Source organism: Neltuma alba, unplaced genomic scaffold (genome assembly GCF_004799145.2).
Source record: "Neltuma alba isolate B1F8T4 unplaced genomic scaffold, ASM479914v2 tig00012535_pilon, whole genome shotgun sequence".
NCBI lineage: Eukaryota > Viridiplantae > Streptophyta > Magnoliopsida > Fabales > Fabaceae > Neltuma > Neltuma alba.
Window position 1 is genome coordinate 138,356 of NW_021637000.1, and position 24,806 is coordinate 163,161.

At 37.7% G+C, this 24,806-nt stretch overlaps 4 protein-coding genes across 4 annotated transcripts; 2 read left to right on the forward strand and 2 right to left on the reverse strand.

Annotated features, from left to right (window-relative positions):
- Positions 1-271: 271 nt before the first annotated feature.
- On the forward strand, positions 272-3,538 carry LOC114728358 (probable galacturonosyltransferase-like 7). Its single transcript, XM_028915246.1, has one exon. The coding sequence runs from the start codon at positions 739-741 to the stop codon at positions 1,840-1,842; it is 1,104 nt and encodes a 367-aa protein (XP_028771079.1). The 5' UTR covers positions 272-738; the 3' UTR covers positions 1,843-3,538.
- A 4,063-nt stretch (positions 3,539-7,601) lies between these two features.
- On the reverse strand, positions 7,602-12,433 carry LOC114728356 (syntaxin-41). Its single transcript, XM_028915245.1, has 8 exons — positions 12,150-12,433; positions 10,860-11,136; positions 10,266-10,355; positions 9,653-9,730; positions 8,659-8,736; positions 8,513-8,578; positions 8,360-8,440; positions 7,602-8,226 (listed from the first exon to the last, which is right to left on the reverse strand). The coding sequence occupies exons 1-8, from the start codon at positions 12,335-12,337 to the stop codon at positions 8,119-8,121; spliced, it is 966 nt and encodes a 321-aa protein (XP_028771078.1). The 5' UTR covers positions 12,338-12,433; the 3' UTR covers positions 7,602-8,118.
- A 1,094-nt stretch (positions 12,434-13,527) lies between these two features.
- LOC114728384 (protein DEHYDRATION-INDUCED 19 homolog 3) lies at positions 13,528-16,110 on the forward strand. The gene is made up of 5 exons (XM_028915287.1): positions 13,528-13,777; positions 13,924-14,066; positions 14,515-14,589; positions 14,734-14,999; positions 15,584-16,110. Exons 1-5 carry the CDS (start codon positions 13,702-13,704, stop codon positions 15,687-15,689), a joined length of 666 nt encoding a protein of 221 aa, XP_028771120.1. The 5' UTR covers positions 13,528-13,701; the 3' UTR covers positions 15,690-16,110.
- A 1,096-nt stretch (positions 16,111-17,206) lies between these two features.
- Positions 17,207-22,718, reverse strand: LOC114728382 (uncharacterized). Its single transcript, XM_028915285.1, has 6 exons — positions 22,218-22,718; positions 21,282-21,481; positions 18,277-18,523; positions 18,113-18,198; positions 17,936-18,027; positions 17,207-17,853 (listed from the first exon to the last, which is right to left on the reverse strand). The coding sequence occupies exons 1-6, from the start codon at positions 22,509-22,511 to the stop codon at positions 17,597-17,599; spliced, it is 1,176 nt and encodes a 391-aa protein (XP_028771118.1). The 5' UTR covers positions 22,512-22,718; the 3' UTR covers positions 17,207-17,596.
- Positions 22,719-24,806: the final 2,088 nt, after the last annotated feature.

Consider the following 24,806-nt stretch of genomic DNA (forward strand, 5'->3'; position numbering starts at 1 on the left):
AAACTGGATAGTCGTGGCCCATGACCCAGGAAGGGGTGAGAGACGGGGAGCGAGGATGAAATATTCCGAGGGTTAGTAAAGTAATTTCGGAGCAAGACAAGAACAGCTGTTTTTTTTTTTTTTTTTTAAATTTTTCTCGTTTCCATGACCACGGTAATTAAAAAATCAATTACTTGATAAAATAAATATTAATATTATAGATTTACCCATCTAAAATATTATAATTATGTTTGGGGCTCTGTATTTCTATGGTGGAAAACGGAACCGCTAAGCTGGAAAGGAAAAGGTCTCCCTCTCCCCACCTCTCCCTCTGCACTTCGCCTTCATGACACTGCTTCTTCATCTGCCAATCTATTTTTATTCCACAGAAAATACACAGTGAGTGAGGCAGCGGAGGGAAAGAATTAAAGAAGCAGAGGAGCACTAGAAAAGAGCAACGGTGCCCACGCTAGCACCTCTGCCTTTTCATGGATTCCTCTTCTTCTTCGTCGTCTTCCTCTCTATCTTCTGCTTTATCTCTCCTCAACATCGCTTCCTGCCCACGGCATCCTTACTTTGATTGATACTCATACGCATACGTAGAGAAAAGAGGCCGATTCCAATTTCCTTCCGTTCTCAATCCTCCTCTCCTTAAGCCTGGCGGACATTAGAACCCTAGCCTTCCTATCGTCGATTCTGGCAGATCGTTTCGTTTTCCGGTCCATCGAGAATAAGAGGAGGGGGTTTTGTGGCGCCAAGATGTTGTGGCTCATGCGATTCTCGGGATTTTTCTCTGCCGCAATGGCTTTAGTTGTTCTCTCTCCATCTCTGCAATCGTTTCCTCCGGCAGAAGCCATCAGATCCTCCCACCTCGACGGATATCTCCGTTTGCCGGTCCAGATGCCTCGCACCGATAGTGAAAACCGATTTTCGTTCCGGAAAGCCTCTGCATTCCGCAATGCCGATAAATGTGGTTCGAATCAAAGGGGGGTTTCAGGGGAAATGAGTGTTTGCGATCCTTCTCTGGTACACGTGGCGATAACACTCGACATTGAATACCTGCGCGGTTCAATCGCTGCAGTGCACTCCATTCTGCAGCATTCCTTGTGCCCAGAAAGCATCTTCTTTCATTTCCTTGTGTCTGAAACAAATCTGGAGTCGATAGTTCAATCAACGTTCCCCCAGTTGAAGTTCAAGGTGTATTACTTCGATCCGAAGATTGTAAGAAATCTGATCTCGACCTCTGTTAGGCAAGCACTTGAACAACCCTTGAACTATGCCAGGAATTACTTGGCGGATCTTCTGGAGGGTTGCGTGAGCAGAGTGATTTACCTGGATTCTGATCTAGTTGTGGTTGATGATATATCCAAACTGTGGAGCACGAGCTTGGGTTCTAAAACAATTGGGGCACCAGAATACTGCCACGCGAATTTCACCAAGTATTTCACGGCGGGATTCTGGTCAGATAAGCGGTTCTCCGTCACTTTTGCGCGACGGAAACCGTGCTATTTCAACACGGGAGTGATGGTCATAGATCTAGTCAAGTGGAGGAAAGCCCGGTACACGAAGCGCATCGAAAGATGGATGGAAATCCAGAAGAGCTATCGGATCTACGAGCTGGGTTCACTGCCGCCGTTCCTACTGGTTTTCGCAGGACACGTGGCACCCATCGAGCACCGCTGGAACCAGCACGGCCTGGGTGGTGATAACGTCAGGGGCAGCTGTCGAGATTTGCACCCAGGTCCAGTTAGCCTGTTGCATTGGTCCGGCAGCGGCAAACCATGGCTCAGGCTGGACTCCAAACAGCCCTGCCCTCTCGACGCCCTATGGGCTCCATACGATTTGTACGGTCACACTCTCTGAAACATCATGACGGCAGCAAGGGGTGTTGCCGGTAAATTCCCTCGGACTGTTTTGTGATACATCCTCTGTTCACTTAATTCTCATTTTGGTATTTTTTTTCCCCTTTATTTTTTGTGTTATCTTAGTTCTTCCCACCATCGTCTATTCATTTTTCATATTAGACTATTATTTTTTCAGGCGATTTTTCATTTGTATTCTATTAGATTATTCCAGCTCTGAAAATAAAAAATAAAAAAAGAAAGAAAAAACAAAGGCGGCACATTCAACTCTGCTCTGGTTCATAAATGAAACTTTTTAAGTTGCGGGTGGCATTTAGGTTGAACCCTCAAAGTAACTTCTGTAGCAACTATCTAAATATCTAGAGTGCAAGCTATGGTATAGAATTAAAAAAAGGCGCGGACGTTGGGAGAACCAAATGATGACATTTGAACCTGTTAATTGTAATTGCAGCAGTTTTAATTAATGATTATGTTCCTGGGTTGGGGCTTTCTTGTTTGATTCTCAGGAATTCCCCCCCCATTATAGGCTCTAAGTGCTGTCTGGACTCTGGCGTCTGCTGTACCCATGAAGGGTCCTGTGGTATTACCTTGATGTACTGTTGGTTAAGGGTGGCTATGATAACAAGTTACGTCATCGTTTTGTGTGTGAAGAGTTCGTCCTGCGGGAACTTGCGGGGGTTGGCATAATATGTCGACATAGAAAGGCCAGGGGAAATGGAAGACAAATATGAACGCGTTGCTGTAACTAGGATCAGCGGAGAGAAAACTACGTTTGGGAAATGGCAACTTGCCGGCAACTGTAACTATCCCATGAGGGGGGCTAGTAAGCTGAGTTTTATTATTCGGTGGGGGAACACTGCGGAGTTGGCAGCGACAGGACATTGGTGGCCCGATTTCCTCTCGCGCCTCCCTTTATTTTTGCTTCCCACCGTTGGCAATTTTATCCTCGTTTGCTGATACAATCTATGCCGCTTCATTTTTTGGCCCGTAACAAAATTGGATCTTCCGATAATGTCAATTGCAAAACCAAATATTTAAGGGCTATGAAGCTCCGGAACTGAGCGGAATCAATTTGTCGGTTGAGGCTTCCTGTTTTCTTACAGGTGTCTCAGTGGGGTTTATTAAAATATCTCGAGGCCTAACATGTGGCTTTAACACTTGAAGCTTACGTATAAAATAGTCGGTAAGGATGAGTCTCTGATTGTGTTTTTATCAATTATATGATATAGAGACCAACGCACGCAATGAACACAGCTCTCTCGAAGTAACGAATACGTGAGCAAAATTGTTGTCTTTGAAATCTTGGGTAGGAGGCAAATAATATATTAGACTGAAAAAGGATTAGGACTAGGCAACCGATACTTTGGCAGGCTTACTCATCTTTGGTGGGCAAATAGAGAGGGATCAATTTCTTGACGTGGACAGATTTGGAGCTACTACCATTGTGTTAATCAATAAGCATAAGGTAAAGTAACTGTTTTAGAGGGGATGATTTGATATGTTTGGACGATTTTAGAACGGGGAAGGGCAAGGCGGCCATGGGATGAGGCGCAATAGGAAGCGAAGTTACAAGAGAGGCCAATGGTCGTAGATCAACCCTAATAGCGCGTTCCCTTGATTAGCTGATTTGTCACCTCAATGATATGATTCTCTAATTGACTAATGGATTTCAATGTGTAATCATATTTTATTCTAAATTTTTCTTGTCTCATGGAACTTTCCCTGGCTTGATCTGCGTGGGACTAAAATCATTTTAATTTTAGCGGGTGAAGGTTGTTGATTCATGCGGATGGGATTGAAATCTCACTCACTCCTCCCCTTCCCGGGGGGCCAAAAGTCTATATGCAGATGTTTTTGAATTTGATGGGTTTATGAAAAAGATTTGGCGGACATGGCTCAGAAAATGCTGAGAGTTTCGAAGAACAGCATACAACAATGCCCCAAGTCAGCAGCTAATCCTAAATGAGATCGCAGCCATTGAATGTTATTCAATCTCGACTGTAGCGGGAACAACTCCTAAAAAGATTTACAAGAGGAGTCCTATCGAATAATGATTGAGTATATACTTGAAACCTAGAGCCATTGGGGACCGTTCTATAGGCCTCTTTCCGATACCATCATGTGTTCGTGACAGCAAAAACAATTCCTGGCTATCCATTTTAATACAAACATGTGCATCCTCATCATTTCACATTGGCATCACCCCTACCTCCAACCCAATCTTTTTAATATATGAAAAAAGGAAGAGCAAGATGACCAATTTTAGAGGCTTTAAACTTGAAGATCCACTCCCATGGAGGTTTTCAGCGAGCCTCTGCCATTTACGTTAAAATAAATGAAGTTTTTCAGGGAAAAAAAAAACCCGCTAGTGCGGAGGAAAATCTCCTAAGAATAAGAGACGCAGTGCTAGGGGGGGAGCCACAAGAGAACCTTTCTCGTATAATCCTGAATAATTTTAAACTTCCTTAATTTTTTTTAATATATATATAATTGACAACATACTTGGCATAAATTCAATCGAATGAAGAAGAGATTCTAATTCTCTTATGCTGAGCTGTCGGTGAGAAGGTGCCCTTGTGCAAGGAAGCTTTCTTGATCAATCATATTAATGTAAGTTTGCGTGTGTCACTTTCAGGCACCATTATTCATGTGGAGCATTTGATAAACACCTGTTATGATGCTGCTGCACTTCATAAATTCATGAATAAAAAGTAATTCACGAGCTGCAACTAAATCCCTCCACACACACACACATATTGTCAGCAGACGGAAGATCAAACCAAACCAATTCTTGACAAAACTGTTAAAAAAAAAAACAAATGACTCAATTGCTACTGTTTGATTTTTTTTAAGCCATCCTATGGGAAGCTACTGAAACGAGGTTATAAAAATGTAAGGCTACAATCAAGACAAACACAGAACTAGATAGATATGTATGAAGCTTATATAAGTTCCATAAATTCTCATAAAAAGATGAAGATGATCGAAGAGACACATCTGGTTTCAGGGTCTGAGTTTGTTCACTGGTCATTATACGAGACGAAGGAAAGGTACAAAATAAGGAAAAGGCGGAAGCACAAATGTAGCCAAATAAAGAGAAGAGGGCTTTGGAACCTTTACAGCTAAAAACAGTCGGTGAGTTAATTCTGAGGTCCGGTGGACCATAGACATTCCGTGGTCCACCAACCCTTCTCTCTCTCTGACTCTCCCTCTTCATTCACATTTATGGCCTGTTCTTCCCCACACATATCCATGGTAAACTGGTAATCTCAGTATCACAATGTAGCTGGAGCTACTTCCACGTGGGATATACCAGTTTGTGCTGAAACTGCTATGGTGAAGCTCGAATGATTTGGCATGCCTAGGCAAGGACAGTCACCCACTGGCAAACAGTACTGTTTGAATATCTCAAGGTACTTGATGCCCCACTGGTTTCTACATTTATGACAAATCAAACCCCTATGCTTTTGTCAATGGTTAGCCAGATGCAGTTAATGCAGGAAGGTCCCGCCTTTCTGAGGAATATAAATGGAGAACCAGCTTGCTTGCTGCTACTTTAATTGTAACTTACAATACTTGGACTTGGCTGCGACCTTCATCGCCTTTACTCTTCTTCTGATCACTACTGAATCAGATTCATAGATTTTCTTTCGTCTTTGGGTTCTGCAGCTAGCGCTTGAGTGCCAACCATCCACGGCCATTGATGTGAGTGATATGTGACGGGAACATTCAATTCTAAAGCCACAGCAAATGAATGAGAGATGAATAGCTGGCCGAGAGTGACTGGATTCCAAGGAAAATAAAAAAAAAAAAAGAAAATTAAATCCTTAAGACTGTGAAAAAAATGCCAACACGGGAGTTGCATCGAGGGGGGAAAACGGAAAAACAAAGAAGATTATTTCTGATCTAATCATCGCTTCGGAATCACATCAAAGTTTTAGACGACAAACAACACATGAATGTTCATTGCTAGTCCGATTTTGTCCATTACAGCGAAGTTCATCATCTGGAGGGGACCATGTGAGAAAAATCTATATCCCTCTTCTGTTGGGGGACCAATCACACTTAACATCGTCTGAGCTAAATTAATTTCTCCTCATACAGGATGACGACCTTACAATGAATATTTCAAGACACAACGTCGCACATAATGCAATATGTACGTGTTGTATTGATTTGAAATGCTTTTATGTGCATTAGCATTAATTAATTATTAGGATGTTCACAGGGTTAAATGAGCAACCAGTTTTGTCTTGAAAACCAAATTAAGAACAAACTGAATATTGTCTGACTGTGTGAATCTGTGATAGGTTGGATCATACATAAGATTATTGTTGGGTAGATGTCCCGATTCAAGGTTCTTTTAGTAGCAAGTGCATTTCCTATCATAATTTGACTTAGCGCCTAGTGGAGAAATGGAGTTCTGTGATAAAATAGCGGTGTGGTGAAGTCTCCTCTCACCCTGTTCTTCCTGAGTTTGTATGTTTGAGAGGTAACGCAGGCGCATCGTTGGCTCTGAAAATTTATCCACTTATGCGTACACTATTTATTTTAGACTTATTTTTTTTAAAAAAGCTGTTGGAAGTCTACTCACTACCTTTAGCTCTAAATATAAGATATACTCCTTCGGTCCTAATTATAAGACCCAATTGACTTATTTGAGGAGATTAAGGAAACAAGTTAAGTTGGTTATTTATAATAAATAAGTATTGTCATTCTTAAAATATCTTTACTAATTAAGTATATTGGCTAAAACTATCATTATTAGAAGGATTATTTTGGAAAAAAAATGCATAAATATAAGAAACAAAATGGATTGGGTCTTATAATTAGGACCAAATAAAAAGTCAAATCGGGTCTTATAATAAGGATCGGAGGAGTACTTTGTAACCAGAAAGAGTATTGTAGAAGAAACTTCAACTGCAGAACGGGGGATTGATCTGTGACTTTCTTCGTCATGGTTTTCTTTATGAACACATGTCAAATCGTGCCGCTGGTAACGGGCTGGCGGCAAGAAATTGAATGTGTTAATCTTGGAGGGAGGAAGCACAATATATGGAGTCCGGCAGCTGATATACACATTCAACTACTATATATTCAATGCGAGTCTTTCAATGTTTCTAGTTCGAAAATTGACAGACGAGAAATTTGAAGAATTTAAACCCATGCAATATTCGTTGGCCCAAAAAAAAAGAAAAGAGAATCCATGAAATATTCAAGGGGACTGGGGTTTTAAATCAATTGACATCTGTTCGGCCCAATCCATCTTTGAACCAGAGACATCTATAATGTTCCTTCATGATTCCAAGAGCCCACGAATGTGATAAAAGTCGGGTGGATGGTTCGGTTCTTCGGTGCTTCAAACGATTTCCCAATATAAAGCCTTTTACCCAGCTTGAACTTCGCACTAATAAATTAATGATTCGGATCTCATTCCGTGAGGAGAAAAATAAAAATTTGAATCCAAAAAACATAACAAGGACTTTAATACTCCCACCCTAATAAAAATTAGTCAAGTCCAAAATAACTCATACTGAGTTAAAAAAAAAAAACTTGGAACTCAGCCAAAGAAGGTCATGGCAGGTGGTGTGTGTCAGATATCAGGTCATCTTTATCTCTCCAGATAATATACTACAGTGGGAGAACAAGTCGCTCGGGTCAGACGAGGGGACTCCAGACGGAGAACTAATAAGTTCGTTCGGCGGCCAAAATATATATATATATATATATATATATATATATATATATCGGAGGACTTCCAATAACTACCAACAGGTTTTTCTTTTTGTTGGCCCCCACAGCTGACATCATGTAAACTGAGAACACTTTTCTGACGTCTAATTACAAGAAAACGTATTTGATAAATACACCAATTTTCTGTGCCCAATTTGAACATTTATAACTCAGGGCATGTCCAGCAACCCCCAAGATTTCCCGATGACTAATCACAAGAGGCAGATAAAGATTGAATGAGAAGGAAAATATTTGCATATCCCAAACACCATCACACCTGCTTCTTTTCAAGAAGTTGATAAATCTTTGATAATTGCAAGTGCCTCCCATAAAGACATCCTCAGACCATCGTCGCAAATTCTATTCAGACAACGCAACAATAAAAAAGAATCAATCCCCCTACTTCCACGAACTGGAGTGCGTTATCATAGGGTGGACGAAACCATGCTCCAATAGGAGGCGATTTCATTACCCATGGCCCAAGGACGTCAATGAGCGTGATAACTGGCAGGCAAAGCAGTCAATGTCCATGAGATGTATATGACTAAAACAATATCATCTTGAGTATCAAGAGGACTAGCATGACGAAGCACATTATAACAAGCACTGTTGCACACGTAACCATTCCTCCTTTCTTCTGTGTTCTCTCAGCCTGCAAGTGCACGTAATACAATTATCTGAGAACAGTTGCACCAACTGAAATTCCAAAAAGGCAGGTTAATACAAGCACCAATTTGCATAAGCATGAGACTGAGCTATAGTAGCAGGTAAAGGAGTAACAGAACCTTCTCCAACTGCTTAAAGCCCTCTTCAACAGATGTAGCAACATTCTGAATGTTGTAATCAATTCTATCAACAATCGTCCCCTGCAGGTATATCAGGTCTCTTAGTCACATTTCATTCATTAAATCCATTATATACAAGGGCGGGGCACTAACCTGGTCTATCACAAGAACAGAGAGATCCTTCATGATCTGTGCCAGCTCATTCACTGATTTAGTGACCTACAGCACATTTCACATTGTCAGACAAGGTAATGAAAGAGATTTGTCTCTAAGCAATACATTGAAAGCCTTCACGTTGCCTGTTCAATCTCTCTTTCCCTTTCCTCCGAGAATTGCTCACTCTTCTTTAGCTTCGCCATCTGATGATCACTGAGACCCTGAGAACCATCAACCACCAATTGTTACTATCGCCTTGACTTCTTCCCGAACTTCAACCAGCACAGAATAAATGAAAATAACACATAAAGTGCTTCTTTTAAACTAGCAGCTCGGACAGGGATAAAACAGTAGGCCCCAAAGATTAATTTAAACCCAATACAAGCAATTCTGAATGAAAATAAACAATGAAAAATATGAACACAATCAAAGTTATCATCATCTAATCATTACCTCATTCTCAATAACATTTCAATTATAGAATAACATGCCAACGATGTCTCCTTTAGGCAGACCCGAGGAAGAGGACATATAAATCCTCATATTTTTATAAAGTAATTTAAGAAAATTAGTGTTAAGTACAAGCCCTACAGGAAACTTCATTATTCACCTTCAAACAAAGAAGCGCAAGGGTTTGTTTGCACATTGCAAATCATACAGCAGCGTTCCTCCTTTTTTGGGTTAGTTTAACAATTAACTTGCAAAATAACATAAAGAAAAAAAATTTGAGAACTCGTGATTTTCAACCCAAAAGAAAGCAAGAAAAACCACACAAGTAGCGCAGCTAAGAATCTGAAAGTGGAAAAATTGAGAAATATGTAGTTTAGCAGAATCATTATTTCCAAGGTCACGATTTGGAAACCCAGGCCACTTCAATATCAAACATAAATCAGTTACTGTCAATGCTTGATGAGAAATCTGTCCTTTTCCTTGTATTCTGGGAGAGGGGGTGAGGGTGGGGGAAGGAATTTATAAGTTAGCCGCAGCTTATTATGAAAGCAAATCTTGCAGGTTCAACATCTTAATTTCTTATTGACAATCTCTAGGAAAGAAAAAGGAGCCACTAACAGTCAGTTGGTAAAAGATTTCTTAAAAATTAGGCCATGCTAGAGCAATCAATTGCATGAAATAACATACCACATCACTGAATCCATCATCCTGCGAACCAAATTTATACCCATTCACATTCATCTCCAAGTCAACCCCATCATATCCCTACAAAATCAAATTTGGACATAGATATCAGTGAGGAAATATAATGGAATATACTCCGTCTGTTCCGTTTTATAAGATACAATTAACTAAATCACGTTATTCAAAAAATTAGTTAGGTGCAATAAATATGTAAAGAGTGTAACATTTTTGCCAACAATACCCTCATTTATGTGGAAGAGAGATAATGTGTGGGAGAGAGAATGAATAGGAATTAAATACAATTATATGAGTAATATGAATAATTAAATAGGGGCAAAATAGGAAATCAACACACAAAATTTGAAACAACCTATAACTGTCTCTTATAATAAGGAACAGAGGGAGTATATTTGAAGCTGAGGGCTAGACATAGTTTAGACTTAGGATAATGATCTTCTATTTAATCACTTGGATACTAAAAGAATAACAATAAGGAGTAAAAATGAAGAAAATATACGGCTCCTTAACAAAGAGATTTATCGGTCATTAAATAAAGAGTAAAATTTCCGTGTGATTATAGAAAGAAGCTAAGTTGGATAGGCATGGTAATTGCAACCTCCTTTTGCTGCTGCAACCGTTTCAAGTATTGTGACTGCTTTCTCCGGAGGTCCATTGACAGGTTCTGAAGGTCTGTAGCAAGGGAACGCTGCCAGAAGTTGATAAAGATGAGTCATACTAGTTGGCAAATGACGTAATGTATAGAAGCAACAATATGCTTCCTATATTTATCTTAAAATATGGAAGCAACTACTCAAGCCACCTTGACATCTTCAAAGAACAATCTCAAAACAAAATGATAGAATCAAATATGAGAGAAATCAGTCGAGCAACAAATGCAATGAAGATAGGAAAAGGAGTCATGTGGATGAATAAATCCAATAATGGAGCAACATGAAATGGCCTATAGGACTTTTTGGGGACGGGGAGAAACCATAATTCAACAGAAAGCCAGCAAAACATACTTCGACATAAATAATACATAAATAATCCGCAATAGCTTATATAGCTCCTTTTGCACAAACTCCTTAATGAAGAGAACGAAAAATTTAAATTTTCCAATACATCCTTGGAACCCCGTCCCAAGGAAAAGGTGACTAGTATTATTGAATAAGGTATTATCCCATGTAATATATAATATTTTGAAAATTACCTGCACATTTTTTCTAACGTTTGAATCCTCAGAGGACCCGCCTGTGGCAGAAAGTCTTTTTAGCTTCATCTCAGATTTTCTCAAGATAGTTGTAATCTCCTGGGTGAGAATCTCAATCTGTTGTTGATCTTCTTTACCATCACCAAAAGAGGGCATTAATGCCTTTGCATGAAGTTTGACAAGCTCAGACATTTTAGCCCGAGCACGTTGTATATTTGCAGCTATTTCTTCAGAATCATCTACCCAAGCCGGTGGCAACCCCACAGTAAATGCATCTCTGAAAGCCAAGGCACAGTTTCCGATTGTTAAAGAAGCCAAAAATTCAAATGTTGAAGGCATAACTTCACCTATGCCGCAAACTTGAACTAAAGGAATGGATTAAACCACACAAAATGAGGCGATAAGAAATGGATCCACTGGCCAAGCACTAAACACCCACACTTGCAAGAAGAAGCCAGATTAGGGGTTACACACTCCTCACTTGCCCATTCTCCCCAAGTGACGGCCCCATATAATATGCTAATAATTTAATTTTCCATTGCCAGAGCACTCGAGGCTAATCAGTGAGAACAGCGCATAGAAGGGCATAGAGTACTTAGATGATTTAGGGTTCAGAAGTCCCAAATGGCGGCCTAGATTAGAATATCTCCTTAATCTTGAATTTTGATGGGCAGAAGGTCTTGATATAAGGTAATCCGCGTCTGACGCCTATGCTTCATATCAGTCTTCATTACTTCCTTCATCCATGTCATGAAATTTCAGTTTGACAATCTCCATTTGCATCCCTTGATTCATTTTCCGTAATTCACCATGCATTCTAGCCATGGTGCCAGGTCAAGCTCCGATACTAATTGGAAGTCTGGTACTGATAAAACCATAACAAAATTCTTATTTAAGTCACAAATTTTTGTCTGCCTTGTCCCTTATTCACAAGCTATTAGGATGCAAGTTATCTAACAACTTTTGCTAAAAACTACTGATCCTAATCAACTTATTCCACATAATAGATTGTGATTTCCATTGGATATATCTTCTTTGTTAGATGAAAATGATATTAAGAAAGCATCCCCATGGCTTCGTTGCTATAAGGGAATAAATTGAAAGTATTCCTCAATTCACTAGGGCAGCGTAAGCCATAACCAGCAACAATTTATCAAGCGTAACCTAGTATTTAGTGGCTGGAAGTGAAAATGATGAAGCATAATAAATTAAATCTCATACTCATCTCGGTCATGCTTAGAAAACAAAGAGAGATCAAATCCAGATGCAGCTTTAAAAAACAGGGCATACCTCGAAGGGCCCGGATCTTCGGTGCTTAGAGGAGCATATGAAGATTGATTCGAACGAAGAAGTGAAGTGCTAACCATTTCAATAACGGGACCACCGGAACCAGAAGCTGAGGAAGATAAAGGAGCTCGAACACTCTTGACGGCATCTCTGTGCTTTCTAAATAGTACAGTTCGATTTCTGGTGGCCATTGATTCCTAAAACCTCAGTAATTTGGTTAACAGCGAACGGAGAAAAGAAGATTGGCGGGGAGTGTGCAAAATTCAAGCGCGCAATACCAAGAGAAAGAACTGAACAATCTAACAAACAAGAACTAGGAATCTCGGATCGGAATTAATAGATTTCCGTTCAAGGGTCCATAGGGCCGTTTCGTCAGTTTCGTCAATTTGATTAAATTTATTTTTTTTAAAAAAATCTTTGTTTTTTATTTTTTTGGTCAGAAAAAATTCATTATTCATTTTCTAGTTGGTGGTAATATTTATATTCATAATTCACGTAAAATGTGACTTTATATTAATTTTGAAGAGTTTAAATACTAATTTTCAAAAAGTAACAATATTTGTTTATAACAATTTTAATTTTGTAAGTAGCTTGATATAAGAGCTAGATTAATTTAAGTAGATTAATCAAATTAGTCAAGTTACTTATTTGTAATACTTTTGCTAATTATGTGTATTGACTAGAATTATTATTTGATAAAATTTTCAACATATACAAGTGTAACTACTGTAAGGATTATCTTAAAAAAATAGATAAATATGAGAGAAAAGTAAATTAGGTTTTTATATTTAAAATCAAATTAAATAAAAACAGCATCCGTTTCTTAATACTATCTCTCGTCCTTAATATAAGAACTAATTAATTAGTCTAGAGAGATTAAAAAAATCAGTTGAGCTAGTTATTTGTAATAAATAAGTGTTTTTTTTTCTAAAATATCCTTGTTAATTATACATATTGGAATTACCTTTTTATGGAAACATTTAACTAGTGCAACTATTATAAGGTCAATTTTAGAAAAAGTGAATAAATATGAGGAAAAAAAGCATATTAGAGTCTTATATTTAGGATCAAATTAAAAATCAAACTAACTCTTATACTAAGAAATATAAGATATCAATTGACTTTGTCTAGTATATTTATCTAAAATAATTTTTATAATAATTACACATATTAAATAATATATTAAATAATAATTTTAAATAATACACATTATTAATAATTAATGAAAATATTTTTCAAAAATAATATTTATTTATTATAAATAATTAACTTAACAAATTTTTTAATCATGGCTATGAATTTTATACGGAGGATGCTGGAGTTGAAAAGAGGAGGGCCAGAAATCTTGTTGGCTAAGGAGCTATGAGCAATCCGAAATTCCTTGGCACTTTCCTCGTCCACTTCTCGCCCTTTTTTCACTATATAAACACCACCTCCCTGGCTCTGAAAAGGAATCCATCCATCCACAGCGCACACCTCCAAACTCCTCCAAACTTTCTCGTGATTCGTGAATTCGTCTACTGCTTTCCCAACAACATATACTGAGTGCAATTCCATGGAAGACCGAACCTGGAGTCCTGTCCCATCTACTGCTTCGAGAGGCTACCCGTCGAAGATAAAGTCCCATTTCGGTGATTCTGTCGTTTCCATTTTACTTTTTCACTTATCTTTGATCATCTATTCCCTTTTGATGTGAATACGAGATACGTAAAAAAATATGAGTTCTATGTGTCCTTGCGTTCTCTATTTATTTGTTTGTTTGTGGATGCTGGAGCAGAACTTTTTATCGATTTTGAGGAAGTAGATGGGGACGACGAGCTCAAGACCGCATATTCATGCCCATTTTGTGGAGAGGATTTTGATCTTCTGGAACTGTGTTGTCATCTTGAGGAGGATCATCCTGTAGAAGCAAAGACTGAGGTAATTATATCTCATCTCAAAGGGTCAAGTAATTTATTTTTGTTATCAGCGTTTATCGATTTCTTTAACCAGATTGATCTCATTAGTCATTACCATTTCTTTTCCGGTATCTTATTCTCGTTTTGATGGTTTGGCTGATCTTTTCAGAGAACTAATATAATATAACACGGGCATTTTATGATTGATTAGGATTGAGTGCGAACCATGATAAAAGAACAACATATCTAAATCGCGTGATAAAACTTCATTAGGAAGTTGACACATGAATCTAATCTAAAATCTACCCAGGGCTGCTTCAACAATAGCTTCCACAAACTAGTAAATTTTGTTACTAAACGTGCATCAATATCTAATACAACTGATTTATCTGTTTAATCTGCTCAATCGAAGTATTACTGCATATTCTTAGATTGCACTTGCTAATGTCCAATTTCATTTGTGTTTGCAGATTTGTCCTCTCTGCCTTACTTGGGTGGGGACGAATTTGGTTGAGCACATATCAGCACATCGAAGCATACTTGAGATATCCTTTACGTGCTGTAGAAATTTTTTCGTTTCGCTTACCGTTTGTCTTTTTCTTATTTCAATAAATGTCCTTTGATGTTTCACTTATTGCCTTCCTTGTGATACGATGAATTGTGTTACAAGTTCCTTCACTGGATATCACAGTCAAATCAAACCTGGATACCCTAAATTTGAGCCTTATGGAGCCCTGTCCCTTTCTAGAAAAGATCTACTGGATGGAGATGGATGCTGGCCATCCTTTTCTACTGGTTCATCTTCTGAGATTTCTACATCCAAGACAGCATGTGATCAATTGCTATCATTCCTTCACTGTCCAGCTGCTCCAGATGAACGTGAAAATCTGCAGCCTGCTTCTTCAAGCGAAGTAAGCATAGAAAAAGTAGACTCAAAGGAGTCAGTATTAGCAAGGTATGACGAATTGTTACTGTTGACTGTGATCATGCTGCATTCCTCTTGCATCATTTCCATTATGAAATTGAAATTGTAGTTGCTTGATGTCATTATAGCTTCCTGGAAGGAACAATTACTTTTAGATGCTTAAGTTATCATTTGATTATTGATAAAATAAAGGATGGTGAAATTGGTGTACTACTCATCATACTGGAGTAGTTTACAAGAGGTGGAAAAGGGCACTTCCTAATTTCTACGAGGTCACTAATAGCTCCTTTGATACAGTTTGGTACAGATGTTTCTATAAAGCTTCGTAGTTTGAAAATATTGTGAGGAGTGAACTTACATGTAAGATGATTTGTGCCAAAGCAAAATTCGCTTATCATGGAATTCCCTAGGAAAAAGGATGTGGAATTTTTGGGTTCTATGGCCTTTCTTTTATTTTATTGCGAGGGAAGCAGAAGAGAAAGAAGGCCCCCCCCGGGGGGGGGGTTTGGTAATTTAAAAACTGGCTTGCTTAGATGTTAATTCATACAAGTTTCTATCTATTTTTCCCCTTAAAGATGTGTAGCATGATCTATTACTACTTGTGATGAATGCAGAAATGGTCAACAATCCTTTTCTGACGAAGACGAGATATGGAAAGCACAGCGAGGTGCGTTTGTACAAGAACTTCTTATTTCCACTATCCTAGACCCCGACTTCTGATTGAGAAGAGCATGGACATTGATCTTTCTTTTTTTTCGACTTTGACGAAAAGAGGGGGTTAAAGGAAAAGGAATTAGCTGCAGCAGCCAGTCTCTATCTTGAAAAAGATTGTTGATCATATTTTCCCCCCTGAGAAATTAGTGCAAACTTAGTCTAGCATGGTACGGTTGATCATGTAAAGGATGGACCTTAGTGACATAGCTTGATTTGCGTAATTGAAAGGTCTTGATTGGATTAGTTTACTAATTTTTAGCAGCAATTCTATACAAGAATTTCTGTATTTTGTTGTACAAGCTAAGTTATTTAGGGAGCCAAGCTGTATAGGAAAATAGGAATTAAATGTACTGTCTATATGGTATATAGGAAATTAGGAATTAAATGTACCGTCATTGTAGGCAATGTAATTTTGTAGTTCATAACAGCTTCCAGCCCTATTCTCCATCACCTCTGACGCGGTTTACTCTTACAGAGGGGAAAAAGAACTTGAGGTAAGCTGAAATAATGTATTTCGTTCAAGGGAGAGATGCTTTGTAACAGCTAGTTTGGTCTTAAATATAAGATATATTTTGTAATGCAACTTAAAAATTGTTAGACTGTAGTTTGAGAGGATCCCCCTTCAGTCTGGCATATATAGGGCGTATTTTAAAAGATATTCTTAATTCTTTTTATAAAGTATTTGGTAGTTTTAAAAAGGATTAAATATTTTTCCACACATGCCCCTATTTAATAAAGATGGTAAGAGAGTAAAAATTATGAAATTAGAATTTAGTATGGTTAATATGAATAATATTGAAAACATAATTTAAGTTTCATGACAGATTTGATAATTTAATTATTTTTATGGTACATATGAATTAGTTAAAATGACTTATAATAGAATTAAAGGAGTATGTAATAAAATTGACGTTGGAATATAATATCTAATTGAGGATTGAATTTGCGACATTTGTTTTTTGGCTGAAATGGCACTTAATATGGACTGGAAGGAGTATTAGTATTAGTAATATTATTAGTATAGTTAAATACTGTTAACAGTTCCACGCTGGCGTAAAATCACAGTCGTCCAGAGCTATAACTTCATCCACGTCCAGCAATGCTTGGACTCCTATCTCGCTCTATACATCGATATCAAGAGGGCCACCACGCCTTCGTACTCTCTGGCTCTATTAAATAGGAAAATCGAAACTGCGCTATAAAATCCATTGCATGATTTTATAGCAGACTAGCAATGAGGGGTGAATAGTAGCCTCTGGGACGAAAATGCCTTGGCAAGAGTCTAAACAAATGGCTAGTTATAATTTTACCTTATAATATTAAGAAACATCCCCTTTGGGATGAATTAAATTACCACGCAAAGTGGCAAACATGCAGAGAATGCATTAGTTTCCAAAAAGGATGAAAAAGGCTTAACTAAATTAACAGAATCGCTCCTAAGAACTATAATTACTGGGGTGCACCTGAAATCGAGCAAATAAATTTCACCACCTTTGCTAAATTATAAATAAAAATGGAAAAAAAAAAAAAAAAAAACTACCCAAATTGAAAAGATACGATGATTTATCCTTACACCCGGACTATAGAAGTTTGAGCGGCCCCAAACAATATAAAAAGCGGGGCGTATAATTTGAATGTACCTATGGCAGTTATATCATGCTTTGCTCAAAAAGCATACAAATTCCAAATGCCTACGAGCCTTCCAAGAACTTTTTATACACATCAATATAGAATGGTCGAATCAGCAACTGCCATCTTCAGTCCTGTACGGTATACGGCAACTTCTATGACGAAACCTGATATAATTATTATGAGGTGAGGCTGAATCAAGGTGGTTAGTAAAGATGATATTGAGCAAGGCAGACTATCAACACTTCTCATTCTGACGGGAAAATTTTAGACTCTTGTCCGGATCATCTCCATCGAGAGCTGTGATTAACAAAGAACTGATAATCAGGATGTTTAGCCTTCAAACTCTGAAGCCAGTTATCAGCAGCCTGCACCAGAGAGTTAGCCTGCTGCCATTCAGAGTCTTCATTTGGAGACAAAATTGAACCTCTCAGTTTATAAGAGGCAAGGGCAAATGAAGGAAGAGAAATCTTTAAAGATGCGCCAACGCCATGAACCTTCTTCTCCCCGTGAGAAACACGAAACTGCGGCTCACTTTTGCCTATTCGAAAGATACAGATGAGACACAAATAAATCAGACTTCAATCATTGATTGTGTATTTGGAATAATGAGCTAGACTTACTCCTAGAGTGAGTTGATAAGGTATGGAAGGTCAGGAAAGACGCATCCAGACTTTTTAGACTCGAACCAACTGGTATTCTATAGATTGGATACCTGAATCCAAGTTTGATTCATTAAGTCAGAGAACAAATTACTGGAAGAACCGCAAAAAAAGACAAAAGAACATTTTGACACTTACCAAGCCACAGAAAACCAACTAGAAGGCAGTAGGTCACAACTCCTGTATTTCTTTAGATCTGGAAATTTAGAGGCAAGACTACCAACCTAAACAAAAAACGAAAGAAATCATGTGTCAAATCAGAACGAAAATTCCATATGCAGATTTTAAATGAATGAACTTGCCTTGTCATAGATAGGCGGGCGAAAGTGTGGTTGCTCCCAGTCAAAAAATTCAAATACAAGCAGCCCAGGTGAGTTGCGGGCCTCAGTTTCATCACTAGAAGAAGCCACCAGAGGTTTATCTCTTACAGTTATTCTACCAAATCGCTCAGAATTAACATTCATCAGGTTAGAGTGATTTGAAGATCCATCAACATTCATCAGGTTAGACTGATTTGAAGCTCCATCAACACCACCCTCGTGAGGCTTCCTGGTCCAGTTCAATTCCAATATTTTACATGTGAAATAGCAGCACATCATAACCATTGCAATGACAGTAGATTGATATTTTATTTTCAAAGCAAAGGGGAAAAACTTTGACGTACACTGGAAACAAAAATCCAATTTTTTACCTCACCACAAAAGAGCACCAGTGATATCATGAAATCATAAAGAAATTTTCATCACAAGTTAACTTAGGACAAATATAAACATAGATAAAATTTAAGATCACCACACATGATTTACAAAACAAGGTGCATGAGAGCCCATTTTATCTAAGAAAATAAGGTGAACACTTCTCTTGAATCATCTCTTTCCTGTGACTGACAAGCAAAAGCTAGCGTAGATATGCAGCACATGAGATATGGTAATAACAAATATGACGATAAATGTGGGTATAAACTAATTTCATATTATATGTTGAAGTCAATGTCTCAAAAAATAGACTTCACACCTTCGCAGTACAATGTGGACATGAACTCCATTTGAAAACATCAGTAGCCAGCACTTTCAAACCTAGTAAGACTCAAATATGCAAAGCTAAGTAAGTAATCCCCTGTCACTCAATCCCTCCTGTTTATCCCAGCAACATCTCAAGCACCTAGCTATATTAAAATTATAACTGCTGAAGTACCGCTCTCAGCTAAATTTCCCCGTAGTTTAAGAACCCAGCATGTATTAAACTTCATCCTGATCAACTTTAAAAATCTGTTTTAACTCATTGATAACCTATAACTTCTCGAAAGAAATTTATGCATGTAATCTTTTTTGGAACCTTCTTTACACTGTCGCTTTATAAATGCTGCTACATGTTTTCCAAATGCCCGCTTGTATCATGGATGTCTTAAGATGATAATAAACATCAGCAAAAAATACAACTTTCTCCAAGATATAAGCCTTAAGTTTCCATATGCACTGACAATATAGAAGGCCATATCTAGAATTCATTAAAAAATATACTTATTCCATTTATGAGTGGGTCCATTAGGCCTTGAGTTCGGCACAATGAATGACCAATTAATCAAACTTCCAACTCAAGAGAAACTTAACCAAGGAAAGGTGATCACAGTAGTCTTCATCTCAGCACTTAATTAGAATTGGTTTTTCTAAAATATCACAGAAGGCCCTTACCAACCAATTTTTTATCATCTTTGCTTCAAAATAAACCTTTCACTAACCAAGAAATAAGAGTTTAATCAATGAGCCTGAATTCTTGCATGGGGATTTCAGGCTTGATTAGGAATGTCTACGCACTGCAAACCAAGTCCAATTGCTTCACGAGCATGCTTTTGAAGCAAGAACACTTGACTATAGTATCTACAGCAATAAAGTTAAACTTGAAATGAACTGTCAACAGACCCTCACTAATGGTTAGATCATCGTGATAATAGTTTTAAAATTTATGCAGTATTATATTCATCGGGTTGAATGTGATTAACTGCCATGGTTGTACCCAACCTCCTAAACCAGTCACTTTAGAACTCTACGGTACATAGTATCCCCACCTTATACAGAAAAATGCATACCCAAAGAATTTGACACCTCCCATGCATGAACAACTTGGAGCAATGATCAAACTAGATTGGACGATGGTGACTTCACTTGAGCCAACCCCAAGCTAGGACACTGGTGCCTTCTGAAATAAATTTCTTACTGGTTCAGCACATGCACCTTTCCAACCAAGTTTCGGCTAGTCTTTGCCCAATTTTACCCTTTTGTCTTTAGCTCAACTTTCCATCTAATCTCATTTAAGTTGTCCAAATCCATTACGGACTATCCATCTATTTTTATTATTTAACGATCAAGAAGGCATCCTTATAGGTGATTGTGTGTCCCCAGAAGCATATATACTGTTTTTGCACTTGACACCTATGACTTGCTCCTCTTTAGCAGTTAATGCATAAATCAAGATACCTAGTACATCAGCGCTACATTTAATGGAAGATCTAAGTCGAATCTCACATATGTTCCATGCATTCAACGACCCGTCTGAAATTGGTCTCTCCATATAAGCCATCTAATAACTCTTCAACAACCAAAAACCCTAAAAAATTGGAAGTATCATTATCATGCTCCTTTGCAGTCTCATTTATTGAGCACAATTGTCCGTAAGTCACCATAACCATCTTTGGATCAGCAATGAATGGTTTTCACCATCTCTATCATAGATCAAAAGCTTTATACCTCTAAGTTAGGATTATGCCTTGACCACAATATCTGTCGGCCGTTGGGTCCCAATATGCCCAGCACCCTCATCCAACCAGAAAACCCTTGTCTTGCAGTAACAAACTGCTTCATTTTGGTTACCAAAAGTTAACAATTTGTACTTAGCAAAAGTTGACAATATGTACCTAGTACCTACAGATGATTCTTTGCCCAACAAAACTAAAACAGCATTGGGTATAGGAAGATCAACCTCAGCAAATGTCACGTGATAATAATTTGCATTCCTCTAGCACACATCACTAGACAGAGCATTAGCATAAAAACATTAAATGATATGAAGTTTCACCATGCAAGCTGCTCCTTTGTTAGCAAGCAGAAATGGTCCAAATTGAAGTAGGAAATAAACAAAAATTAGTTCTAACAACAATATAGCAGATGCTGATGCAGATGCAAAATAAATGAAGGAAAAAAGTCAAAAACCAACTTATACAGAAAAACCTGGCGGGTACAGATTTACGAAATCAACCATTTGTTAATCCATATGAAAAGATTTAGACAGAGGACATACAAAAGAGACTGACCTGAGAACATGTGGATCAACATATAATTGAATGCCTGACAAGTATGGAACATAATACTGCTTGACAGATTCATTCCCATTTATTAACAACGGCACTTCTACTCCATAAGCGCTCCATTCCCTAAAAGATTCCCAGAGATCCCCGAGGCAAAAGTAAGAATTACCATCAACTTCTGGCGTCCTACATCCTTTTAGTTTGGGCTGTGTAATGCAAACACCACCAGTTAACAACAGAAAGAATGAAATCCTTAGGGCGAACAACAACAAAAATTGTGTTATCTGATAGCAGCGGGAGCGCACAGTCAAACAACCAACTATAGCCTGACAACTAAAATAAACCCAAATCAGTTTCCTTTAACTTATTGAAAGCAGCAGGATGGAAACAACTATTGAGAAGTTTTATCCGCTCCTCTTTCGCCACATCGACTCCGGATTCATACAGATGCATTAAATTATCGTCTCAACATAATTTAATCGGGACCAAACTATTAAAGGTACTCAACCATCAAGACTTGGCTGCATGCTTCAAGTTACAAGGATATACATCAAGAGAACTATGATTCAAGGCTTTCAATGATGGGAATAATTATCACTATTGGTGGAACCAACAACTAGACAGTAAATCAAATAGGATGACTCTCTATCGCGTTATGTTACATCACCAAAGGAAGGCTGCAGCCTGTTGCTTCTTTCCTTAACCTCGCATTTGGAAGCAGACAAAATCAGTTTACCACCATCATTAATATCAGAGTCAAACCATCAGAACAATAATATACGACGCTGCCTGATGAACAGGATTCAGGGGATATATTCCAGCAGATATTTAAAATGTCAAGAGCTTCGTGCAGAAGGGGTCAGAGACTCGGTTGCTACAAAACAAGGTCCAAATTTTTTCACTTTTTCATGAGTTTTAGCCTACCGAAGATCGAATTTGTACCTCATATAAGATTTGAGCTTGAACGAAGGGAGTGACTGATGACATAAAACGATCCAAGTTAGTCAAATTAACAGTTTCGGGCGGCGAAGACGAGCCAACGGAGTTGGGTCTCGACAATGTCGACTCATCAGAGTTGGTAGGCGTCTCCCTATCGAGTGAGCCGACACGGGAATCGGACTTCAATGGTCTTTGCAGTTGCTGCGCCCGCTGCTGATTTCTCCGAACAGCCGGAGGGTTGTAGAAGCGGTCCACACCTCGAGTTCGCGCCAAGGCGGAGCCTCCCGAGTTAGACATTATTGAAATTCACGAGAACAGCAGGATCAGTGATAGTCAAAAGCGAGATTAAATTATAAATTGTATTTACAGTGAAAATTCAGATACAGAATCACCGGGTGCAGCAGAGGGTATTTCAGGGTCAAGTGAGGAAGGAAAAATCATTGACAGCCATTGAAGCTGGGGAGCAAGCTCTGTGTGCTGGGAGGATTGGATTTGGGAGAGGAAGAAGAGTCCTTATATAGTCTGAGGAAAGGGAAGATGAGGAGAAGACCTTTGTTTTATTTATGTGTTGGAAGAACCCCCCCCCCCCCAAAAAAAAAAAAAAACTCGCGTGGGTTTTGAAGTTTGAACACATTTGTGACAAATGACAACCGAGTGACCGCTATGCCCTTGGACCTTAAATTGACGCATGTATCCTTATCATTGAATTACTCCTTCCTTTAAGATTTAAGATTTACTTGGGTCGGATTGGAATATTCTGCCAACCAGTAGAAAGGTCCGGACTTTTATCACGTTCATCCAGTTTACTGGAAAAGTTCTTCTCTTGCAGTATCTTTCAAGTAATCCTTCGAATCGAAAGGTACGGTGATTATCTCAAAATATTGTGAAGGGAAATGCGTGATGCATCATAGATTGTATTATTCTAAGAAAACTCCTCCTTATATACTAGTATTAAATAAGTAAAATGACAAAATGTTAATTTTTTTTAATGTGACAAAATGTTTAATTTTTTTATTGCAGATAAAGTGATAAACAATCACGTGTGAGATTATACTCTACTGGGATAATTTGACCATTGTAGGTGTGATAATCTCAAACATTGTATATATACATCATTTAGAAGCATATATGATGAGTATTTCCATCTATCATAATTACATGACAAAATATTAAAATTCTGCTCGATTCTAAATACAAGTCAAAAGTGTGGTGTTGACTCTTTTAAAATATTATTATCCCTTCTTTTACTAACGTGGTTTTTAATTCTTCGCAGCACTTTATAGTTACTCAAAATATTTAAATTAAACATACCTTTCATTAAATACAACCGAGTGATTGACGAGCATAAATCAAATTAGAGTGGTTGAATAGTTTTTACTTGTTCAGAGTATTTTCAAGTCAGACACATTAATGACCCTTGATAATTTGCAAAATGCATTACAAGCTATGAAAAAGTGAATTATAAACCGAAACATAAAAATCTTCAAAAGCATTCATTATAGTAGCAGAACGGATGGAGTTTTTTTTTTTATTATTTACGTATTTTATTAACAACAGTTAAAATGAATAACTGATTATGAAATATATTCAGAGATGAGTTAACCGTGAGATAAAAAGGCAATAAACCCTGACTGGTGTTTAAAATTTTAAAATATAACTAATAAGATTAAACAAACCCCCTCCAGTCGAAATGATTTGAAAGTTCAAGGGCGTTATGGTAAACTAGCAGCGGATAAGATACACGGCTCCGGATATTTGGGTGATAGAGCTGCGTTTTCCGTTTCGATTGAAATGCTTCTCTCTCAAGCTATTGTATATTTTTAATATTAAGTGTATATTATAATATTTGTTTTGATAAAACATCAAAGCTGGCTTCCCAACGGAGCAAACGTTATATAGTTACGAAGGACATGCATGTAACAGCCAAACCTGTTGTCTCATGTTTGTTGACTCCACGTTTTCAAGCTTGCGTTGCGTCCTCCACGTACGAGTGGGTTTAGTACCAAAAATTACAAATTAATTTCAGCAATAAATTCCACGGGCGTAATAAAGTATAACTATTAATGTTACCTGCTGCTATTAATTTCACATCATTTTTGTATGACTGGATATTTACTCTGAAGGCGAGTAGTGATGAAGGATCTTAAAATAAAGTTTATTAAAGATAAAACCGACAACAATCAATTTAATTGCAAGCTCATGCCAAAGTCCTCACAATCAAAATAAAATAGATTTTTTTTTTGCCAGCACAAATATCATAGACTAATTTTTGGATTAATATTGTTTTAGTCCTTTATGATTTTATTCAATTTTAATTTTAGTCTCCACGGTATCAAATTCTTTGTTTTGATCCCTGTGGTTTTTTTTTTGGGGGGGGGGTTTTGGTTCTATATTTAAATTCATAAAAACACTAGATCAAAACTAACAATTTGAAATTATAAGAATCAGAATCAAATAATAATATCAATCTTTAGTTAAGTGTATTGATTAGAAACTATCATTATTAGAAGGACTATCTTGAAAAAAAATGCATAAATATGAGAGAAAAAATAAATTGGGGTCTTATAATTAGGACCAAACAAAAAGTCAAAC